The sequence below is a fragment of the Oncorhynchus gorbuscha genome, linkage group LG03 (assembly GCF_021184085.1).
Source record: "Oncorhynchus gorbuscha isolate QuinsamMale2020 ecotype Even-year linkage group LG03, OgorEven_v1.0, whole genome shotgun sequence".
NCBI lineage: Eukaryota > Metazoa > Chordata > Actinopteri > Salmoniformes > Salmonidae > Oncorhynchus > Oncorhynchus gorbuscha.
The window spans coordinates 99,099,531-99,119,481 of record NC_060175.1 but is presented as its reverse complement, the minus strand read 5'-3'; the positions used below and the strand labels follow the sequence as shown (position 1 = coordinate 99,119,481).

At 43.2% G+C, this 19,951-nt stretch overlaps 1 protein-coding gene across 1 annotated transcript; it reads left to right on the top strand.

Annotated features, from left to right (window-relative positions):
- Window positions 1-639: 639 nt before the first annotated feature.
- Window positions 640-19,506, top strand: LOC124018007 (bromodomain-containing protein DDB_G0270170-like). The gene is made up of 4 exons (XM_046333262.1): window positions 640-863; window positions 14,191-14,298; window positions 16,714-16,957; window positions 17,220-19,506. Exons 1-4 carry the CDS (start codon window positions 640-642, stop codon window positions 17,685-17,687), a joined length of 1,044 nt encoding a protein of 347 aa, XP_046189218.1. The 3' UTR covers window positions 17,688-19,506.
- The last annotated feature ends 445 nt before the right edge of the window (window positions 19,507-19,951 follow it).

The following is a 19,951-nucleotide window of genomic DNA, read 5'->3' as shown; positions in this document are numbered from 1 at the left end:
TTCAGAAAAGAGTGGGAGTCTGTACCTGAATTTAAAGGTTGGCTGAAGCCAGTAATTGGGGATGATTGTCAGGCATACTGAGCCTACTGCAAATCAGATATGCTTGCAACAATGTATGACATCAAAAAACATTGCATATAAATAAATCAAAACCGTACAACCCCACAACACAGTCTACATTACCACAGTTGGTTAAGAAAGTGGATAACTGCAAGAGCGCAGAAGCTCCTATGGCAATGGCCACTGCGGAGCATTGTTCGCTGCGACCATGCGACCATTTAAGTATGGCTTGCAAAGCTGCCTTTTCAGATTCTGTGGCAACAACACACTTCCAAGTGCACAGAAATGATTAGGGGAGTACTGGCTCCTTATTTTCTCCAAAGGGTATCATCAGATGTGGGGAGATGAGAAGTTCAGTCTCCTTTTGGATGAGTCCACTGATGTCAGTGTCTCGACATACCTGGGTGTGGTGATTCGGTATTTCAGTGCTAAAAAAAGAACTGGTGTGTCCACATTTCTCGGGCTGGTTGAATTGGAGGGGGGCGATGCCAGATCGATAGCAAAGGCGGTAGTTGAGTTTTAGTTGAGAGATTTAAAAAATAAAATCTTCAGAGTATTGGAACTGATAATGCGTCCATGATGACTGGGGTGAACAACAGGGTGAACAACAGGGTGAACAACAGGGTGAACAACAGGGTGAACAACAGGGTGCACAACAGGGTGAACAACAGGGTGAACAACAGGGTGAACAACAGGGTGAACAACAGGGTGAACAACAGGGTGAACAACAGGGTGAACAACAGGGTGAATAACAGGGTGAACAACAGGGTGCACAACAGGGTGAACAACAGGGTGAACAACAGGCACAACAGTGCACAACAGGGTGAACAACAGGGTGAACAACAGGGTGAACAACAGGGTGAACAACAGGGTGAACAACAGGGTGCACAACAGGGTGAACAACAGGGTGAACAACAGGCACAACAGGGTGAACAACAGGGTGCACAACAGAGTGAACAACAGGGTGAACAACAGGGTGAACAACAGGGTGAACAACAGGGTGAGCAACAGGGTGAACAACAGGGTGAACAACAGGGTGAACAACAGGCACAACAGGGTGAACAACAGGCACAACAGGGTGAACAACAGGGTGAACAACAGGGTGAACAACAGGGTGAACAACAGGGTGAACAACAGGGTGCACAACAGGGTGAACAACAGGGTGAACAACAGGGTGAACAACAGGGTGAGCAACAGGGTGAACAACAGGGTGAACAACAGGGTGAACAACAGGGTGCACAACAGAGTGAACAACAGGGTGAACAACAGGGTGAACAACAGGGTGCACAACAGGGTGAACAACAGGGTGCACAACAGGGTGCACAACAGGGTAGGGTGCACAACAGGGTGCACAACAGGGTGAACAACAGGGTGAACAACAGGGTGAACAACAGGGTGAACAACAGGGTGAACAACAGGCACAACAGGGTGAACAACAGGGTGCACAACAGGGTGAACAACAGGGTGAACAACAGGGTGAACAACAGGGTGAACAACAGGCACAACAGGGTGAACAACAGGGTGCACAACAGAGTGAACAACAGGGTGAACAACAGGGTGAACAACAGGGTGAACAACAGGGTGCACAACAGGGTGAACAACAGGGTGAACAACAGGCACAACAGGGTGAACAACAGGGTGCACAACAGAGTGAACAACAGGGTGAACAACAGGGTGAACAACAGGGTGAACAACAGGGTGCACAACAGGGTGAACAACAGGGTGCACAACAGGGTGCACAACAGGGTGCACAACAGGGTAGGGTGCAAAACAGGGTAGGGTGCACAACAGGGTGCACAACAGGGTGCACAACAGGGTGAACAACAGGGTGCACAACAGGGTGAACAACAGGGTGAACAACAGGGTGAACAACAGGCACAACAGGGTGAACAACAGGGTGAACAACAGGGTGAACAACAGGGTGCACAACAGGGTGAACAACAGGGTGAACAACAGGGTGCACAACAGGGTGAACAACAGGGTGCACAACAGGGTGCACAACAGGGTGAACAACAGGGTGAACAACAGGGTGCACAACAGGCACAACAGGGTGCACAACAGGGTGCACAGCAGGGTGCACAACAGGGTGCACAACAGGGTGCACAACAGGGTGCACAACAGGGTGAACAACAGGGTGAACAACAGGGTGCACAACAGGGTGCACAACAGGGTGAACAACAGGGTGAACAACAGGGTGCACAACAGGGTGAACAACAGGGTGCACAACAGGGTGAACAACAGGGTGCACAACAGGGTGAACAACAGGGTGCACAACAGGGTGAACAACAGGGTGCACAACAGGGTGCACAACAGGCACAACAGGGTGCACAACAAGGTGCACAACAGGCATAACAGGGTGCACAAGATTTGAAAGGAAGAATGTGCATTGCCCAATTTGGTACTCATCTGCTGTGTGTGCCAGTCTTTACAATTGGCTGTCAGTGCAGCATCCAAAGAAACCATCCCTAGGAGTGTTGAGTACTTAATCAGGGAAACCTACAACTGGTTTTCGATTTCCCCAAAATGGTGCGAGGTGTACAAAGCAGTGTATGACACCATTAATTGTGGCCAGAAACCCCTGCAGACTACCAGTGTGTGCCACACGTTGGCTATGGATTGAGCCTGCGGTCTCTCATATATTGAGCCAGTGGGAAGACCTGAACCTCCACTTTGAGTTGACCAAGGCCAGTGAGCATTGATACATGGTGGATGTGCTCCACTCCACGTACATGTACAAGACCAACTATGTCTACCTGACATTCTTGAAATTGTTCATTGTGTTAGAGAATGATACCAATCATGTTAAAAAGTCCCTCTGTTTGTGTTAGAAGATAATAAATTACCTATCATGTTAAACAGTCTCTCTGTTTGTGTTGGAGAATGATATCAATCATGTTAAACAGTCCCTCCGTTCATTGTGTTAGAGAATGATACCAAATATGTTGCTATCTTTGGTCCAGTGCCCCCAGGTTAGCAGTACTTCCCATGCCCCTCTCCTCTCTATCTCTGTACACACAGCATAGTGACTGCTCTGGATGTGTGTCCTCTCCCTCCACTGAAACAAACACACACTGGCTACTGACTGTTGGGAAAGTACAACACAGAGGAATGAGGCCCATTAGGTCATTTTCCTTTCAACCCAGGAAGATGTCACTGTGTTGATGTTCTTTTAGTTTCTACTAAATGTGTCCAGATGTAACCCCTAAACCGTGCCTATCCAATGTGCAGTCGTGTAGAACTGAAAGATTTGGATGAGTATGGTAGTACTGGAAGTAATTTACCTCTGAGAGGCTTGGTATGGCTAAGTATTTTTTTTTCCTCCATAGAAATAGAATGACAATCATTGATAATAAATTATAGAATGATATTAATCATCTAATTCAGTTTTTTTCTGCGACTTATTTGGGCCAAAGGGGTTTAAATAAAACTTTAGGATTGTGTCCAGGCTAGTGGGAACTGTGTGTAATGGGAAGGGATGCTGCAGCTGCCATTATTGCTCCTCTGTTGAGGTGTTTGAGCGCTGTGCGCCCTCTAGTGGCAGTTCTCCAGTGGTACATGGTGACAGCGGTGAGTTTAAGTGTCTGGTTCAGTCAACAAAAAAAAAAAAAAGATCTATTCACATTTTATTTGTCACATGCTCCGAAACAACAGGTGTAGCAGACCTTACAGTGAAATGCTTACTTACAAGCCCTTAACCAACAATGCAGTTAAGAAAAATAAGTTAAGAAAGTATTTACTAAAATAAACTGAAGTTAAAATGATAAATAATTAAAGAGCAACAATCAAACAACAGTAGCGAGGCTATATACAGGGGGTACCGGTACAGAATCAATCTGCGGGGGCACCGGTTAGTCGAGGTAATTGAGGTAATATGTGCATGTTGGTAGAGTACATCTCTGCTCCAGGACCTGCTGTCTGTTTCAAGCCCGGTCCAGCTCGCTCTTCCAGTGGGTAAAACACAGGGCCATCATCCTCATGGCTCTGCCAAGCTGGAAACTGGCACCACTGTGCCTACTTGCCAAGCTGTGCCAGGGCAGGGCCGGCGTAGGCTTTCTAGCTCTGGAAAACCCAGCATGGGAGAAAGAGAAGTGAAATGGTGAGAATGAATCTTAAATGTTGCACAGAATTACTTGTCCAATCCACTCAAAAGTTATTTTTGGAGGAATGTCCCATGTTAATATACAGTAGTTCTGGAGACACCTGAAACCCCACCTCTTTAAGGAATACCTAGAATAGGATAAGTAATCCTCTCACCCCCCCCCCCCCTTTAAGATTTAGATGCACTATTGTAAAGTGACTGTTCCACTGGATGTCATAAGGTGAATGCACCAATTTGTGAAGTTAGAAAACAGAGACGCTCTGGATAAGAGTACACTGATTCGTCTGCTGATTAAATGACTTAAATGTAATGTAAATGGAGGTCTGAGTTTTAACATTTGAGTCATTTAGCAGACACTTATCCAGAGCAACCTTACAGTAGTGAATGCATACAAGTTCATATTATGATCTTTTCATCGTGGGGAAACAGAGACTTGGGACTGATTCATCATGTGATAGGAATGGTACACTGATTCAATCCACTACCCTGCAAGCACCATGGTACACTGATTCATCTACCAACTGAGCTAAATGTGGGATGCATGGTACACTGATTCATCAGAAAACAGAGACAGATAGTGGGATGCATGGTACACTGATTCATCATCGTGAGGAAACAGAGACAGATAGTGGGATGCATGGTACACTGATTCATCATCGTGGGGAAACAGAGACAGATAGTGGGATGCATGGTACACTGATTCATCATCGTGGGGAAACAGAGACAGATAGTGGGATGCATGGTACACTGATTCATCATCGTGGGGAAACAGAGACAGATTTGGGATGCATGGTACACTGATTGGGGAAACAGAGACAGATAGTGGGATGCATACACTGATTCATCATCGTGGGGAAACAGAGACAGATAGTGGGATGCATGGTACACTGATTCATCATCGTGGGGAAACAGAGACAGATAGGATGCATGGTACACTGATTCATCATCGTGGGGAAACAGAGACAGATAGTGGGATGCATGGTACACTGATTCATCAACGATTCATCATGGGGAAACAGAGACAGATAGTGGGATGCACAAAACAGAGACAGATAGTGGGATGCATGGTACACTGATTCATCATCGTGGGGAAACAGAGACAGATAGTGGGATGCATGGTAACTGATTCATCATGGGATGCATGGTACACTGATTCATCATTGGGGAAACAGAGACAGATAGTGGGATGCATGGTACACTGATTCATCATCGTGGGGAAACAGAGACAGATAGTGGGATGCATGGTACACTGATTCATCATCATGAGGGTGAACAGATCATCATCGTGGGGAAACAGAGACAGATAGTGGGATGCATGGTACACTGATTCATCATCGTGGAGAGACAGATAGTGGGATGCATGGTACACTGATTCATCATCGTGGGGAAACAGAGACAGATAGTGGGATGAGTGGGATGCATGGTACACTGATTCATCATCGTGGGGAAACAGAGACAGATAGTGGGATGCATGGTACACTGATTCATCATCGTGGGGAAACAGAGACAGATAGTGGGATGCATGGTACACTGATTCATCATCGTGGGGAAACAGAGACAGATAGTGGGATGCATGGTACACTGATTCATCATCGTGGGGAAACAGAGACAGATAGTGGGATGCATGGTACACTGATTCATCATCGTGGGGAAACAGAGACAGATAGTGGGATGCATGGTACACTGATTCATCATCGTGGGGAAACAGAGACAGATAGTGGGATGCATGGTACACTGATTCATCATCGTGGGGAAACAGAGACAGATAGTGGGATGCATGGATTCATCACTGATGGGATGCATGGTACACTGATTCATCATCGTGGGGAAACAGAGACAGATAGTGGGATGCATGGTACACTGATTCATCATCGTGGGGAAACAGAGACAGATAGTGGGATGCATGGTACACTGATATGGCACACTGATTCATCATCGTGGGGAAACAGAGACAGATAGTGGGATGCATGGTACACTGATTCATCATCGTGGGGAAACAGAGACAGATAGTGGGATGCAAATGTTCATATTCATGGGCACACTGAAATGATTATGGTTGATTCATCATTGGGGAAACAGAGACAGATAGTTTTCTCTGATTCATTATGGGGAAACAGAGACAGATAGTGGGATGCATGGTACACTGATTCATCATCGTGGGGCAAATGTTCATATTCATGGGGAAATGATTAGTTACCTTCCTTTTCTCTTTATACACAGTTACAGTCTAACACACACACACACACACACACACACACACACACACACACACACACACACACACACACACACACACACACACACACACACACACACACACACACACACACACACACACACACACACACACACACACACACACACACACACACACACACACACACAGTCTGATTGTGAAAAGCCAAACTGGTCAGTGAGGACTGATGTGCTGTGACCAAAGATTTATATAATCACTTAGGTACTATCATCACAAGTATGTGGTAAACTTTCACAACTCTTAGTACAAAACTCAAAGCAGGTCATCAAAAGGCTGTTTTTTCCAAACTTGAAGCAGATTTTCTAATTTACTAATAAGTACAACACACAAAAACCACACAGTAACATTTTCACCAAACCTAATCAGTGTTTCATTTAGAAATACCTTTCATATTAAGTCATATGTTTCATAGGACTCTCTTCTCATTTGTTTAAATTACAATTGACCACCATTTAATCCAAATGTGCTTATTGGTACAACACTTAGCCATTTGGTTAACCTATAGATTTTAAACTGGTTTGTCTACTATATATTGGATTTTGAGAACTACAGAAAGAAAATATGTTTGTAAAGTATAACCCTACCCAGTCTGAACATTTCAACTGTGATTTCAATCATGAGAACACCCCCCCCCCCCCAAAAAAAAGGTATGTTTTGCCATTACATTTCCAGTAAATGACATATCGCAATGCATGTAAAGTCACAAAACATGTTACAGTATGATCTATAAATGGGGCAAGGGCAATTGAAATTATTAAAGAGTCCAACCCAAAACAATGCCGGTGAAGGAGAGGTACTCGGAGCGGTCTTCTATGTTTACGGACATATTCAATCTACCTGGAGGTGACAGCATTCCCTCCCCCATACACCCCCCAAGACACAACTATGACAAAACAACCAACAAAAATAGTACATAGTCAATGGTAGGCTTCGAGGGGAGGTACAGCACATCCCTTGGCAGTGGTACTGTAGGTTACTTAATCATTGACCTCAACCCAGTCTCTCCAAGCGTTAACAGTCAGTCCACAGACACACCTACCAGATCACAGCAAAATCACAGTCTACTTGTAAAGAACAATACTCAAATCGTGAGGCATTAAAGTCTAAGAAACTGCATATTATTAAGACATTTTATAGATGGAAGGAATGTAGTGTGGAAATATACCGCAAAACAATTAGGCAACAACAAATTCAATCCCTTTCAGACAACTTCCTGGACAAAACATTTCACTGTAATAGTGAAGGTGTAAACTTGGCAGCAGAAAACTGAAACAGTACATTTAACATCTCAGCTTCCCTATCAAATCTAAAAATGTCAATCAGACAACCTAAGAAACTGAATGACAAATGGTCTGAATGACAAATGGTTTGAATGACAAATGGTCTGAATGACAAATGGTTTGAATGACAAATGGTCTGAATGACAAATGGTTTGAATGACAAATGGTTTGAATGACAAATGGTTTGATGAAGAATGCAAAAACATATCCAACCAAAAAAGCATAGAGACAGTCAGGTCAGGGTTTTCTCCCTCGGGTGTACTACCTGAGGTTTTCTCCCTCGGGTGTACTACCTGAGGTTTTCTCCCTCGGGTGTACTACCTGAGGTTTTCTCCCTCGGGTGTACTACCTGAGGTTTTCTCCCTCGGGTGTACTACCTGAGGTTTTCTCCCTCGGGTGTACTACCTGAGGTTTTCTCCCTCGGGTGTACTACCTGAGGTGTACTTTTTCTCCCTCGGGTGTACTACCTGAGGTTTTCTCCCTACCTGAGGGGTGTACTACCTGAGGTTTTCTCCCTCGGGTGTACTACCTGAGGTTTTCTCCCTCGGGTGTACTACCTGAGGTTTTCTCCCTCGGGTGTACTACCTGAGGTTTTCTCCCTCGGGTGTACTACCTGAGGTTTTCTCCCCCTACCTGGGTGTACTACCTGAGGTTTTCTCCCTCGGGTGTACTACCTGAGGTTTTCTCCCTCGGGTGTTCTACCTGAGGTTTTCTCCCTCGGGTGTACTACCTGAGGTTTTCTCCCTCGGGTGTACTACCTGAGGTTGCCACTGGAGGGCACCGGTGGGTTACTCCTAGTATCCAGGTGACCCCGATTGGGCTTATTGGGATCACCTGCTGGATGACTATTTTAAGTTCCTCTGTGGGCTGGGTCAGTTGTTCAGGTCTTGTTCAGTGTTCTCGTGTGCCCTTGCGATGAGGACCTTAAGTAAATATTCTGGATTTACCCTTACCTCTGCGTTTCGCTGCACTCGGGTCCGAGTTTGTACTAGCACTAATGTCACAGTATACCCAGAATCCCTGAGCATACGCCTTCACTATGGTGATTCACTTAAACAATACAGAAAAAGACAGAACAGCGTGTCAGCAATCAGTTCAATGTAATTGTGGAATCCATAGAAGCCAACCACCTCTGGGAAAATGAGAACACACAACAACAAGTTATCTGTCCAAAACGGAGATGTACAAACCACTTCTCCGATCTTTCCGGCTCTATAACAAAAGAACAAACAGCAAAAACTTTTACATGATCAAATACAAGTCTTAAAATCAACTATTAAAGACTACCAGAACCCACTGGATTCTCCGATTACATTGAACTACAGCATAAAATACAAACCGAAAAAAGGTGTATTCACCCTGCACACCCTAATTGACAAACAAACAGAACAAAGGGAAAGTCTTATCATTCTTTGTTGATTTCAAAAAAGCATTTGACTCAATTTGGCATGAGGGTCTGCTATACAAACTGATGGAAAGTGGTGTTGGGGAAAAACATATGACATTATAAAATACATGTACACAAACAACAAGTGTGCGGTTAACATTGGCAAGAAACACTCATTTCTTTCCACAGGGCTGGGGGTGAGACAGGGATGCCACTTGAGCCCCACTCTCTTCAACACATATATATATATATATAACTAATTGGTACTAGAACAGTCTGCAGCACCCGGCCTCACCCTACTAGAATCTGATGTCACATCTGTTACACTTGTCTCCCATCTCCCCTCATTATCCCGTGTTTATTTATACCTGCGTTATCTGTTTGTCTGTTGCCAGTTCGTCTTGTCCTACCAGAAAGCTCCTATGCGCTAGTTTTTTCATTCTTAGTTGTCCCAGTTCTGCCCTTTCTACCCGTCCTGATCCTGCCTGCTGTTCTGTACCTGCCTGACTCTGACTTGGATTATGACTCTTTTCCTGCCTCGACTTACCTTTTGCCTGCCCCTTGTACTATAATAAACTCTGAGACTGGTACTATCCTCCTCATGTGTCTGTATCTGGGTCATATCCTGAGCCATGATATCTGAAGTTAAACGTCTACTGTTTGCCGACAATCTGGTGCTTCTGTCCCCAATCAAGAATGGCCTACAGCAGCACCTAGATCTTCTGCACAGATTATGTCAGACCTGGGCCCTGACAGTAAAAGGTCCAGTTGCAGGGACCACAAATTCCATCTAGACACCGTTGCCCTAGAGCTCTCTCTCGCTCTCTCTCTCTCTCTCACGCTCTCACGCTCGCTCTCTCTCGCTCTCTCTCCACACACACACACACTCTCTCTCTCACACACACACACACACACACACACACACACACACACACACACACACACACACACACACACACACACACACACACACACACACACACACACACACACACACACACACACACACACACACACACACACACACACACACACACACACACACACACACACACACACACACACACACACACACACACACACACACACACACCCCGGCCTAAACATCAGCGCAGAAGGTAACTTCCACAAAGCTGTGAACAATCTGGGAGTCAAGGCAACAAGGGCCTTCTACACCATCAAAAGGAACATAAAATTCAACATACTAGAATCGTATTAGAATCTGGCTAAAAATACTTGAATCAGTTATAAACCCATTGAACCCATTGCCCTTTATGGTTGTGGGGTCTGGGGTCCGCTCACCAACCAATAATTTACAAAATGGGACAAACGCCAAAGTGAGCCTGCATGTGGAATTCAGAAAAAATATTGTGTACAGAGCAGAATTAGTCCGATACCCGCTAAGTATCAAAATCCATAAAAGAGACGTTAAATTCTACAACCACCTAAAAGGAAGCAATTCCCAAACCTTCCATAACAAAACCATCCCCTACAGAGAGATGAACTTGGAGTCCCATAAGCAAGATGATCCTGGACAGCAACACAATTAGACCCAACCAAATCATGAGAAAACAAAAGGATAATTACTTGACACATTGGAAAGAATTAACAAAAAAACTGAGCAAACTAGAATGCTATTTCGCCGTACACTGTGGCAGAATACCTGAGCATTGGGACTGACCCAAAATTAAGGAAAGCTATGACTATGTACAGACTCAGTGAGCAGAACCTTGCTATTGAGAAAGGCTGCATAGGCAGACCTGGCTCTCGAGAAGACAGGCTATGTGCTCACTGCCCACAAAATGAGCTGGAAACTGAGCTGCACTTCCTAACCTCCTGCCCAATGTATGACCATATTAGAGAGACATATTTCCCTCAGATTACACAGATCCACAAAGAATTCGAAAACAAATCTAATTTTGATAAACTCACATATCTATTGGGTGAAATACCACAGTGTGACATCACAGCAGAAAGACGTGTGACCTGTTGCCCCAAGAAAAGGGCAACCAGTGAAGAATAAACACCATTGTAAATACAACCCATATGTTTATTTATTTACCCTTCTGTACTTTAACTGTTTGCACATCATTACAACAATGTATATAGACATAAATGTCTCTATTCCTTTGGAACTTTTGTGAGTGTAATGTTTACTGTTCATTTTTTCAATTTTTGTTTATTATCTATTTCACTTGTTTTGAAAATGTAAACATATGTTTCCCATGCCAATATAGCACTTAAATGTAACTTAGTGCGTGAGTGGTGGAGAGGGCCAGAGGGGTGTGTGTGTAGAGACCAGCGCTGCAGCAGGCAGCCGAGTCACGTGGGTGAGAGAAGACAGCAGCATGCGTGTGCAAGTCACTACAACTTTTTTTTTTACCAGTTGGAAGGTAGACTATTTTAAATTGTCATTATAGAGACACCTATTTCAAAATCTTTTTCCATCAAACATATTAACGCCCTAGAACTGATGGGCATCATGAAATATTATGACAAAGCACTGGAAAACGACTTTAAGGCGCTCTAGAGCGCATTAGATAAATTCGCTCAGAGGTGGTTTACCACATTTGAATTACATTTGAATTTCTGTTGACCATTAAGTAGCCTATTAATTAACATACCTATGTAGGCTACATTAGCCTACCATCTGAATCAATAAATATGTTGAAATGACGATATGGCTGGAGTCATTGCAAATCAATTTGTGCCACTTGTGTAGCCTGCCTGGAGCTGACAAACGGATGTAATAAATAGCTTATAACTTCACAGTGTATTGTTGTTGTAGCCTTGTGTTCTTATGCAGTCATGAATGGCCATGTTTAGTTAATGAAATTGGAAGTTATCAATTGTGATCATGGTCACAGTTCTATCGCAATTGCTGATCAGCTGTTAGAATACATTAGATTGACTGTAACAGTCAGTCAGATTAGGCTACAGGTAAAAATAAAAATAAAACACTAGCTGTAGGCCTATTCAGTTCCTATCCATATTATTAATATATTTTCAGTGATTGAATATAAACTATTCCAGCACGCTATTGGGCAACAGAAGCACTTCTTACCTCGAAATGGCCTCAATATTCATGTTGAATAAATTAGTCTGTCAATTTGAACAAAGCAAACGGCTAAATAGTTCATTTTACATCTTGCCAATTCAACTGTAAACTACCAGGGGCTATAGGCTACCTGCATCTAGCTAACAAAACAATGGCACAATTGAATTACAGTCATAAACCTAGATTTTAGTGAGAATGCCTAGCCTATGCCTGTTGAAATTACAAATCAATCGCACAATTAGGTTATTTATCACGGGTTGTAGTCGTAACATCTGACACACAATGGCACAATTAGGTTATTTATCACGGGTTGTAGTCGTAACATCTGACACACAATGGCACAATTGTCAGAAAATAGCAGGAGTTTATTTTTTTTCCGAACAAGTGTTTTTTTGCAGAGATTTTGACATCCTCTGTCCAACTCATCCTTCAAACCTTCCTGTTGGATGTATCTATAGTTATGCGCATAAGGGATTTATTTACAATAAAAGTTACACGAGTTAAATCGACATCCATTGATGAAAATGATCTGGCGAGTTTAATAAAGGCGAATTATATTTTCTCTTGCAACATATTAAAATGTCTTTATTGGTTACGTTAGCTTGCAATCATTATTATTTGGATGGAAAACCGAATTTTGCTTCTTACAAATTGTGTCGATATTCCTTCTTCATTTGCTCGATAACGTTATGATACAAGGGATAATTGGATAAATGTGTCACTTCTGGTTACTGTTAAACTGGGGGTAGTTGTCAGGGCTTGAGGGCGGGTTTTGAGTAGGCATGAGATCGACAGTTAAATTAGTCCACATTTTTGAGCTAAACCTGGCAACCCTCTTGTCCTGTGCGTTTGGTAGTCGAGCGAGTAGTAGTTTTAATTTAAGACCCAAAAGAGTTTTAATAAACTCACCCAACAGCTTAAAAAAAGAGTTAAATATGCCAAGGAAGTGTGTTGTTGCTGGGTGCAGTAATACCCACAAGGACGGGGTTAAGACTCATTTGTGGCCCAAAGATGAAAAGATAAGTGGGATCGGTTTGTCCGGTTGACGCGAGTGGATTGGATTAAGGGAACCACGGCCACTACTGTATGCGGTGCTCATTTCACCCCGGAGGACTTCGATGGCAATAACCAGTGGAAGGCAGGATTCAGAATGAGACTGCGACTGAAACCATGTGCTGTGCCGATGTGAAGCCTGACATTTCAACCTCTGTTTCTGAGCAAGCAAACATAACGTCAAGAACATCATCAGTGATGAAAATAAACCGGGTAAATTCAATGTGTTCAACTCTTTTTTTATATACTATAGCTAGTTACACTTGGCTAATTTAGTTATGTATTATGACAACCACCATTTTTAAAATTGTATTTTATTTTGTTAATTTATTCACGCCCGTCCTGTTGGTGGCGATAATACATTTTGCGTGTAGTTCGCCATAACATCACCGAAGAAGAACTGCGTTCAACTTCACTTTAGGCAACGACGAGCAAAAGCAAGAGATTGTGCAGTAGTTGGCTGCAAGGCAACACTTGTTTCTTTGCTCGCTCTTCCAAACGAACAGTCACTTCGTCGGATTTGGCTTCGATATATATATTTTTTTATAATGAAGTGCCAGAGAAGTTAAGTCCGAATCTGCGCATCAAAATGAACCTTTTTATAGTAAAGCATTCCGTGCATCACATTTGCATACTTATGAAAGGGAGCCGCCTATTTGTAATGTGATGAGTAGATTGGATAGTCATAATTTAGGCTAATCATATAACTCAATCACTGTTGGCAAAAAAAGACAGTTCAATGTATGTCTGAGGACGTATAGCATAGAGTAGGCCGAGGCTACATCAGATACGCGTCTTTATTCGCACAGGAAAAATCATTCAAACCTACCACACTTTATATGACTGGAGACATTAGCAGAATCTTTTTTTAATACGATAAATGACAGGGTAGCCTACTCTGCTGATACTGACAAACATATTATCAAAAACCTCCTCCTTTTCAGCTGGAATGAATTGGTGTTTTTACATGGTGTTGTATTGTGTCTGATTTTACAGCCGTCCAAGTCTGGCCAATCCGGAAGAATGTCTGAGTCAATACTTCCTTTATGGAGGACGTACCACGGAAGGAAGTGAACTGGTATATACAGTTGAAGTCAAGTTTAGGTTGGAGTCATTAAAACTCGTTTTTCAAACACTCCACACATTTCTTGTTAACAAACTATAGTTTTGGCAAGTCAGTTAGGACACCTACTTTGTGCATGACACAAGTCATTTTTCCAACAATTGTTTACAGACGGATTATTTCACTTATAATTCACTGTAATTGTATCACAAGTCCAGTGGGTCAGAAGTTTACATGCACTAAGTTGACAGTGCCTTTAAACAGCTTGGAAAATTCCAGAAAATTATGTCATGGCTTTAGAAGCTTCTGATAGGCTAACTGACATCATTTGAATCAATTTGAAGGTGTATCTGTGGATGTATTTCAAGGCCTACCTTCAAACTCAGTACTCTTTGCTTGACATCATGTGAAAATCAAAATAAATCAGCTAAGATCTCAGAAAAAAGATTGTAGACCTCCACATGTCTGTTTCATCCTTGGGGGCAATTTCCAAATGCCTGAAGGTGCCACGTTCATCTGTACAAACAATAGTACACAAGTATAAACACCATGTGGTCCACACAGCCGTCATGCCGCTCAGGAAGGAGACATGTTCTGTCTCCTGGAGATGAACGTCCTTTGGTGTGAAAAGTTCAAATCCATCCCAGAACAACAGCAAAGGACCTTGTGAAGATGCTAGAGGAAACGCGTACAAAATTATCTTTTGCCACAGTAAAACGAGTCCTATATCGACATAACCTTAAAGACCGCTCAACAAGGTAGAAGCCACTGCTCCAAAACCGCCATAAAAAAAAAATCCAGATTAGTTTGAAACAGCACATGGGGACAAAGATCATACTTTTTTTTTTTTTTTTTGAAATATCCTCTGGTTTGATGATACAAAAATAAAACTGTTTGGCCATAATGACCATCGTTGTGTTTGGAGGAAAACGGGGGAGGCTAGCAAGCTGAAGAACACCATCCCAACCATGAAGCACAGGGGTGGCAGCATCATGTTGTGGGGGTGCTTTGCTGCAGGAGGGACTGGTGCACTTCACAAAATAGATGGCATCATGAGGTAGGAAAATTATGTGGATATATTGAAGCAGCATGGAAGTTGAGGCTTGGTCGCATATGGGTCTTCCAAATGGACAATAACCCCAAGCATACTTCCAAAGTTGTGGCAAAATGGCTTAAGGACAACAAAGTTAAGGTATTGGAGTAGAGGTTGACCGATTTTATGATTTTTCAACGCCGATACTGATTTATTGGAGGACCAAAAAAAGGCGATACTGATTAATCGTTCGTAATTTAAAAAAAAAAATATATATATACACATATATTTATTTTATTTGTAATAATGACAATTACAACAATACTGAATGAACACTTATTTTAACTTTATAATACATCAATAAAATCAATTTAGCCTCAAATAATGAAACATGTTCAAGTTCCTTGCTCAGAACATATGAAAGCTGGTGGTTCCTTTTGACATGAGTCTTCAATATTCCCAGGTAAGACGTTTTAGGTTGTAGTTATTATAGGAATTATAGGGCTATTTACCTCTATAACATTTGTATTTCATTAACCTTTGACTATTGGATGTTCTTATAGGCACTTTAGTATTGCCAGTGTAACAGTATAGCTTCTATCCCTCACCTCGCCCCTACCTGGGCTCGAACCAGGAACACATCGACAACAGCCACCCTCGAAGCAGCGTTACCCATTGCTCCACAAAAGCCGTGGCCCTCGCAGAGAAAGGGGAACAACGACTTCAAGGTCTCAGAGCGATATTGACGTCACTGATTGAAACGCTATTAGCGCGCACCCCGCTAACTAGCTAGCCATTTCACATCATTTACACCAGCATAATCTCGGGAGTTGATAGGCTTGAAGTCATAAACAGCTCAATGCTTGATGCACAGGGAAGAGCTGCTGGCAAAAGCACGAAAGTTCTGTTTGAATGAATGCTTACGAGCCTGCTGCTGCCTACCATCGCTCAGTCAGACTGCTATATCAAATCATAGACTTAATTATAACAGTGATCCTAACTGTTCTAAGACAGGGAATTCTTACTAGGATTAAATGTCAGGAATTGTGAAAGACTGAGTTTAAATGTATTTGACTAAAGGTGTATGTAAACTTCCGACTTCAACTGTACATGTTATTTTTGTTAAAGTGGGAAACTTATTGTAAATTAATTGGCTAATGAATGTTGGGCCCATAGCCTAAGTAATACGAGCAACTATTCAGCTGAAAATTGTCATACAAATATGCATAACGACCTTTGACCTGTCTCATTGTGTGGCCTGCTTGCAAATCCTGATCTGTGATAGTTTGTGATTATTTATAAATACATAATTGTCTTCCTGTTTACACTCTGTTGCGGTGTACATGGCCAGGAAGTACGTGGTCTACGAAGACTGCCTTCTTCCGTTGTTTAAGACTTGTCCTGTCTGTCGCTTCTCCTGCAGCGTCGACAAGTTCATCCATGATACCCTGCTCACCATCAACCAGTTCTGCAACCACTGTGACCACCGGAGCCAATGGAAGAGCCAGCCCTTTAACCTCCCAGCTAGATACCTGTCCTCTTCAGCAGCTGCAGCATCGACTGGCACAACTGATGCTTCGATTGGCATAACAACTGGCACATCCACTGACACTCTGACTGACTCCTCAACTGGCCCAACTTGCACCTTCAATTCTCAGACCCTGAAGGTAGCCTATATCATTTTTCACTATACAATGCATGAATACAAATACACACAAGCCATTAGAAACCAGCCTATTCTTAATGATGAGGTGTTTGTCAAGTTAACCAATAACTACAATTGTCGTCAGCCATATGGCTACTTCATTTTAACTAAGTGAAATCGGGCGGTTGGTCAATGTCCCATTCTGCATTGGGATTCTGTCTAGCCAGTAGTTAAGTGTATATATTGGTAGAGGAGTTGCTCATTATTGTTCATTGTCCTTGTAGACAGCGGAGGACAGGGATCTTCTGTTGGAGAATTACGATGGCGATATTTGCAACAAGGGTCTGGAGGACATTCAGACCCTGGTGTTTGAGACAACCTTTCGTATGCATGATGACGACAAAGCCATGAAGAAGATATGTCAACGTCAGTCCTTGGAGGAGGAAGAGGAGGAGGAGACTCAGGAGAAGGAGGGCTCCGATGTGGAGTGGCAACCCGAGGTTGAGTTAAGTGCTCTTCTAGCCTCAGATTCCGAATGGGATTCCCGGGCGCTCTGCCCGGATTGTGGCACGTTTATCAAAGGCTCCAAGGCTCACGTCTGCGAGCATGCCAAGCCGTTTGTCTGCCAGGACTGTGGCAAGCGGTTTGTTAACGAGACCTCTCAACATTCACCAAAGAATCCACAAGCCAGGCTACGTGCACAAGTACTGCTTCAAGCCATTCCAGAGCAGGCCGGAGAAGCTGAGGCATGAGGAGAGTCACCCGCATGTAGAAAAGCCCTATGAATGTCCCGACTGCCCCATACGATTCACCGACATTAAAGCCCGGGACAGCCACCTTCAAAGCCACAAGAGGGCCCACATGGTACATTTGCGACATCGGCAAAATGGAGTTTACAAGGAGTAGCAACCTGGAAAGAAACATGCGAGTCCACAGCGGGGAGAAGCCCTACACATGCCCCGAGTGCCAGCGCTCCTTCAACCAGGCGAGCCACCTCAAGTCTCACATGCGCCTTCACACTGGCGAGCGGCCGTACAAGTGCCGGCATTGTGACAAGTACTTCAACCACAACGTGAGTCTGAAAAGTCACGTCCATCGCTCCCATCCGGACCCTGCCTCTGGGACCAAGGAGAAGAAACAGGAGCCAGTCTCTAACTCAGACACTCTGACTGAACAACAGCTAGTGATCCAGGAGAATCGAAAGACTAATGCAGGGTCTGGGCAGGAAAGAGTGAAGAGGGCAAGGAGGAAGAGGAAACGCCTGACTTTTGACCCTGAGGAGTTGGGGGAGAGTGAGCGCAACAGTGACTCAGACTTCAACCCAGGGGCAGAAGAGGGCGGTAGCAACAAGAAGACTACAGGCAGACCAAAAGGCAGGCCAGAGAGATGTATACAGGAAGTGTGACTAAAGAGCATGATGGATCCAACCTGAATGAACAGTGGGAGGAGGAAGAGGAGGACAGGGGTACCAAAAGGAAGGCCACAAGAAGGGGGAGAGGGACACCAAGAACCATTGAAGAGATGCATGAGGGAACTGCTTGCGACGAGCTTGATGAATCAAACCTGAATGAACAAGTGCCATCAATAGAGACTGCTCTTTCTGAACTTTTAGAGAGTTGTTGGCCGATTCAAAATGTAGATGGGCCTTTTGACCCAATGCTAAATTAACTGTTAGTTATTGAGGATTTGTCCCCCTCCCCCCCATATTTTCTATATATTTTTTTACACGTTGAAGAAAAATAGTTATGATTTGACAAATGTTCATAAAGTTCAAGATTCTACTCTAAAGCAGGGTCAACAACGAAACTGTCAACGCGTCCCAAATTGTACCCTAATTCCCTATACAGCGCACTAATTTTGAACAGCCTACATTGCGTTGGTTTCAGACACCGTTGCGTTGAGCCATAAGCCTACCGCCTGATTCCTTATGTTCAACATTTTGTGTTCTAGAGAACTTGATGAGTTGCTGTCTACATTATGATCAGGTAAGAAGAAAAATGACAAAGTGCCTCCTATACTTTGTCGTTGATAAGCGTATTTCCTATCATTTGCAGACAAGATTGTAATAAACGTCATTATAAACCGGGTGGTTCGCGCCCTGAATGCTGATTGACTGGCTGAAAGCCGTGGTATATCCGACCGTATACCACGGGTATGACCAAAAATGACTTTTTACTGTTCTAATTACGTTGGTAACCAGTTTATAACAGCACTAAGGCACCTCTGGGGTTTGTGTTATATGGCTGATATACCACGGCTAACGGCTGTATCCCGGCACTCCGAGTTACGTATAAGAACACTCCTTAGCCGTGGTATATTGACAAATAACACACCCCCTTGCTTAAAGCATGTTTATTTTACTTTTATTATTGAATAGTATTGCTGCTACATTTTCTAACATTTTTCCAACCCACCTCAAATATAGACTTTCATAAACCTTAAACCGTTAAAAGTAGATTGACCCTGGGGTGAGGTCAACAGTCTAGAGGTCGACTGATTAATCGGGAAGGCCCGATTTTTAAGTTTTCATAACAACCAGTAATCGGCATTTTTGGACACCGATTATGGCCGATTACATTGCACTCCACGAGGAGACTGCGTGGCAGGCTGACTACCTGTTATGTGAGTGCAGCAAGGAGCCAAGGTAAGGTGCTAGCTAGAATTAAACTTATCTTATAAAAAACAATCAATCTTAACATAATCACTAGTTAACTACACATGGTTGATGATATTACTAGTTTATCTAGCTTGTCCTGCTTTGCATATAATCGATGCGGTGCCTGTTAATGTATCATTGTATCACAGCCTACTTTGCCAAACAGGTGATTTATTAACAAGCACATTTTTGAAAATAGCACTGTTGTTGCACCAATGTGTACCTAACCATAAACATCAATGCCTTTCTTAAAATCAATACACATGTAGATATTTTTAAACCTGCATATTTAGTTAATATTGCCTGCTAACATGAATTTCTTTTAACTAGGGAAATTGTCACTTCTCTTGCGTTCTGTGC

Bases quoted from the DNA above. Each gene is read 5' to 3' on its own strand.
- LOC124018007 (XM_046333262.1), top strand. From the start codon at position 640: ATGACTGGGGTGAACAACAGGGTGAACAACAGGGTGAACAACAGGGTG. The intron at 14,299-16,713 runs GTTGGAGTCATT...CTTCTCCTGCAG, and splicing joins ACAGTTGAAGTCAAGTTTAG to CGTCGACAAGTTCATCCATG. The intron at 16,958-17,219 runs GTAGCCTATATC...TTGTCCTTGTAG, and splicing joins TCAATTCTCAGACCCTGAAG to ACAGCGGAGGACAGGGATCT.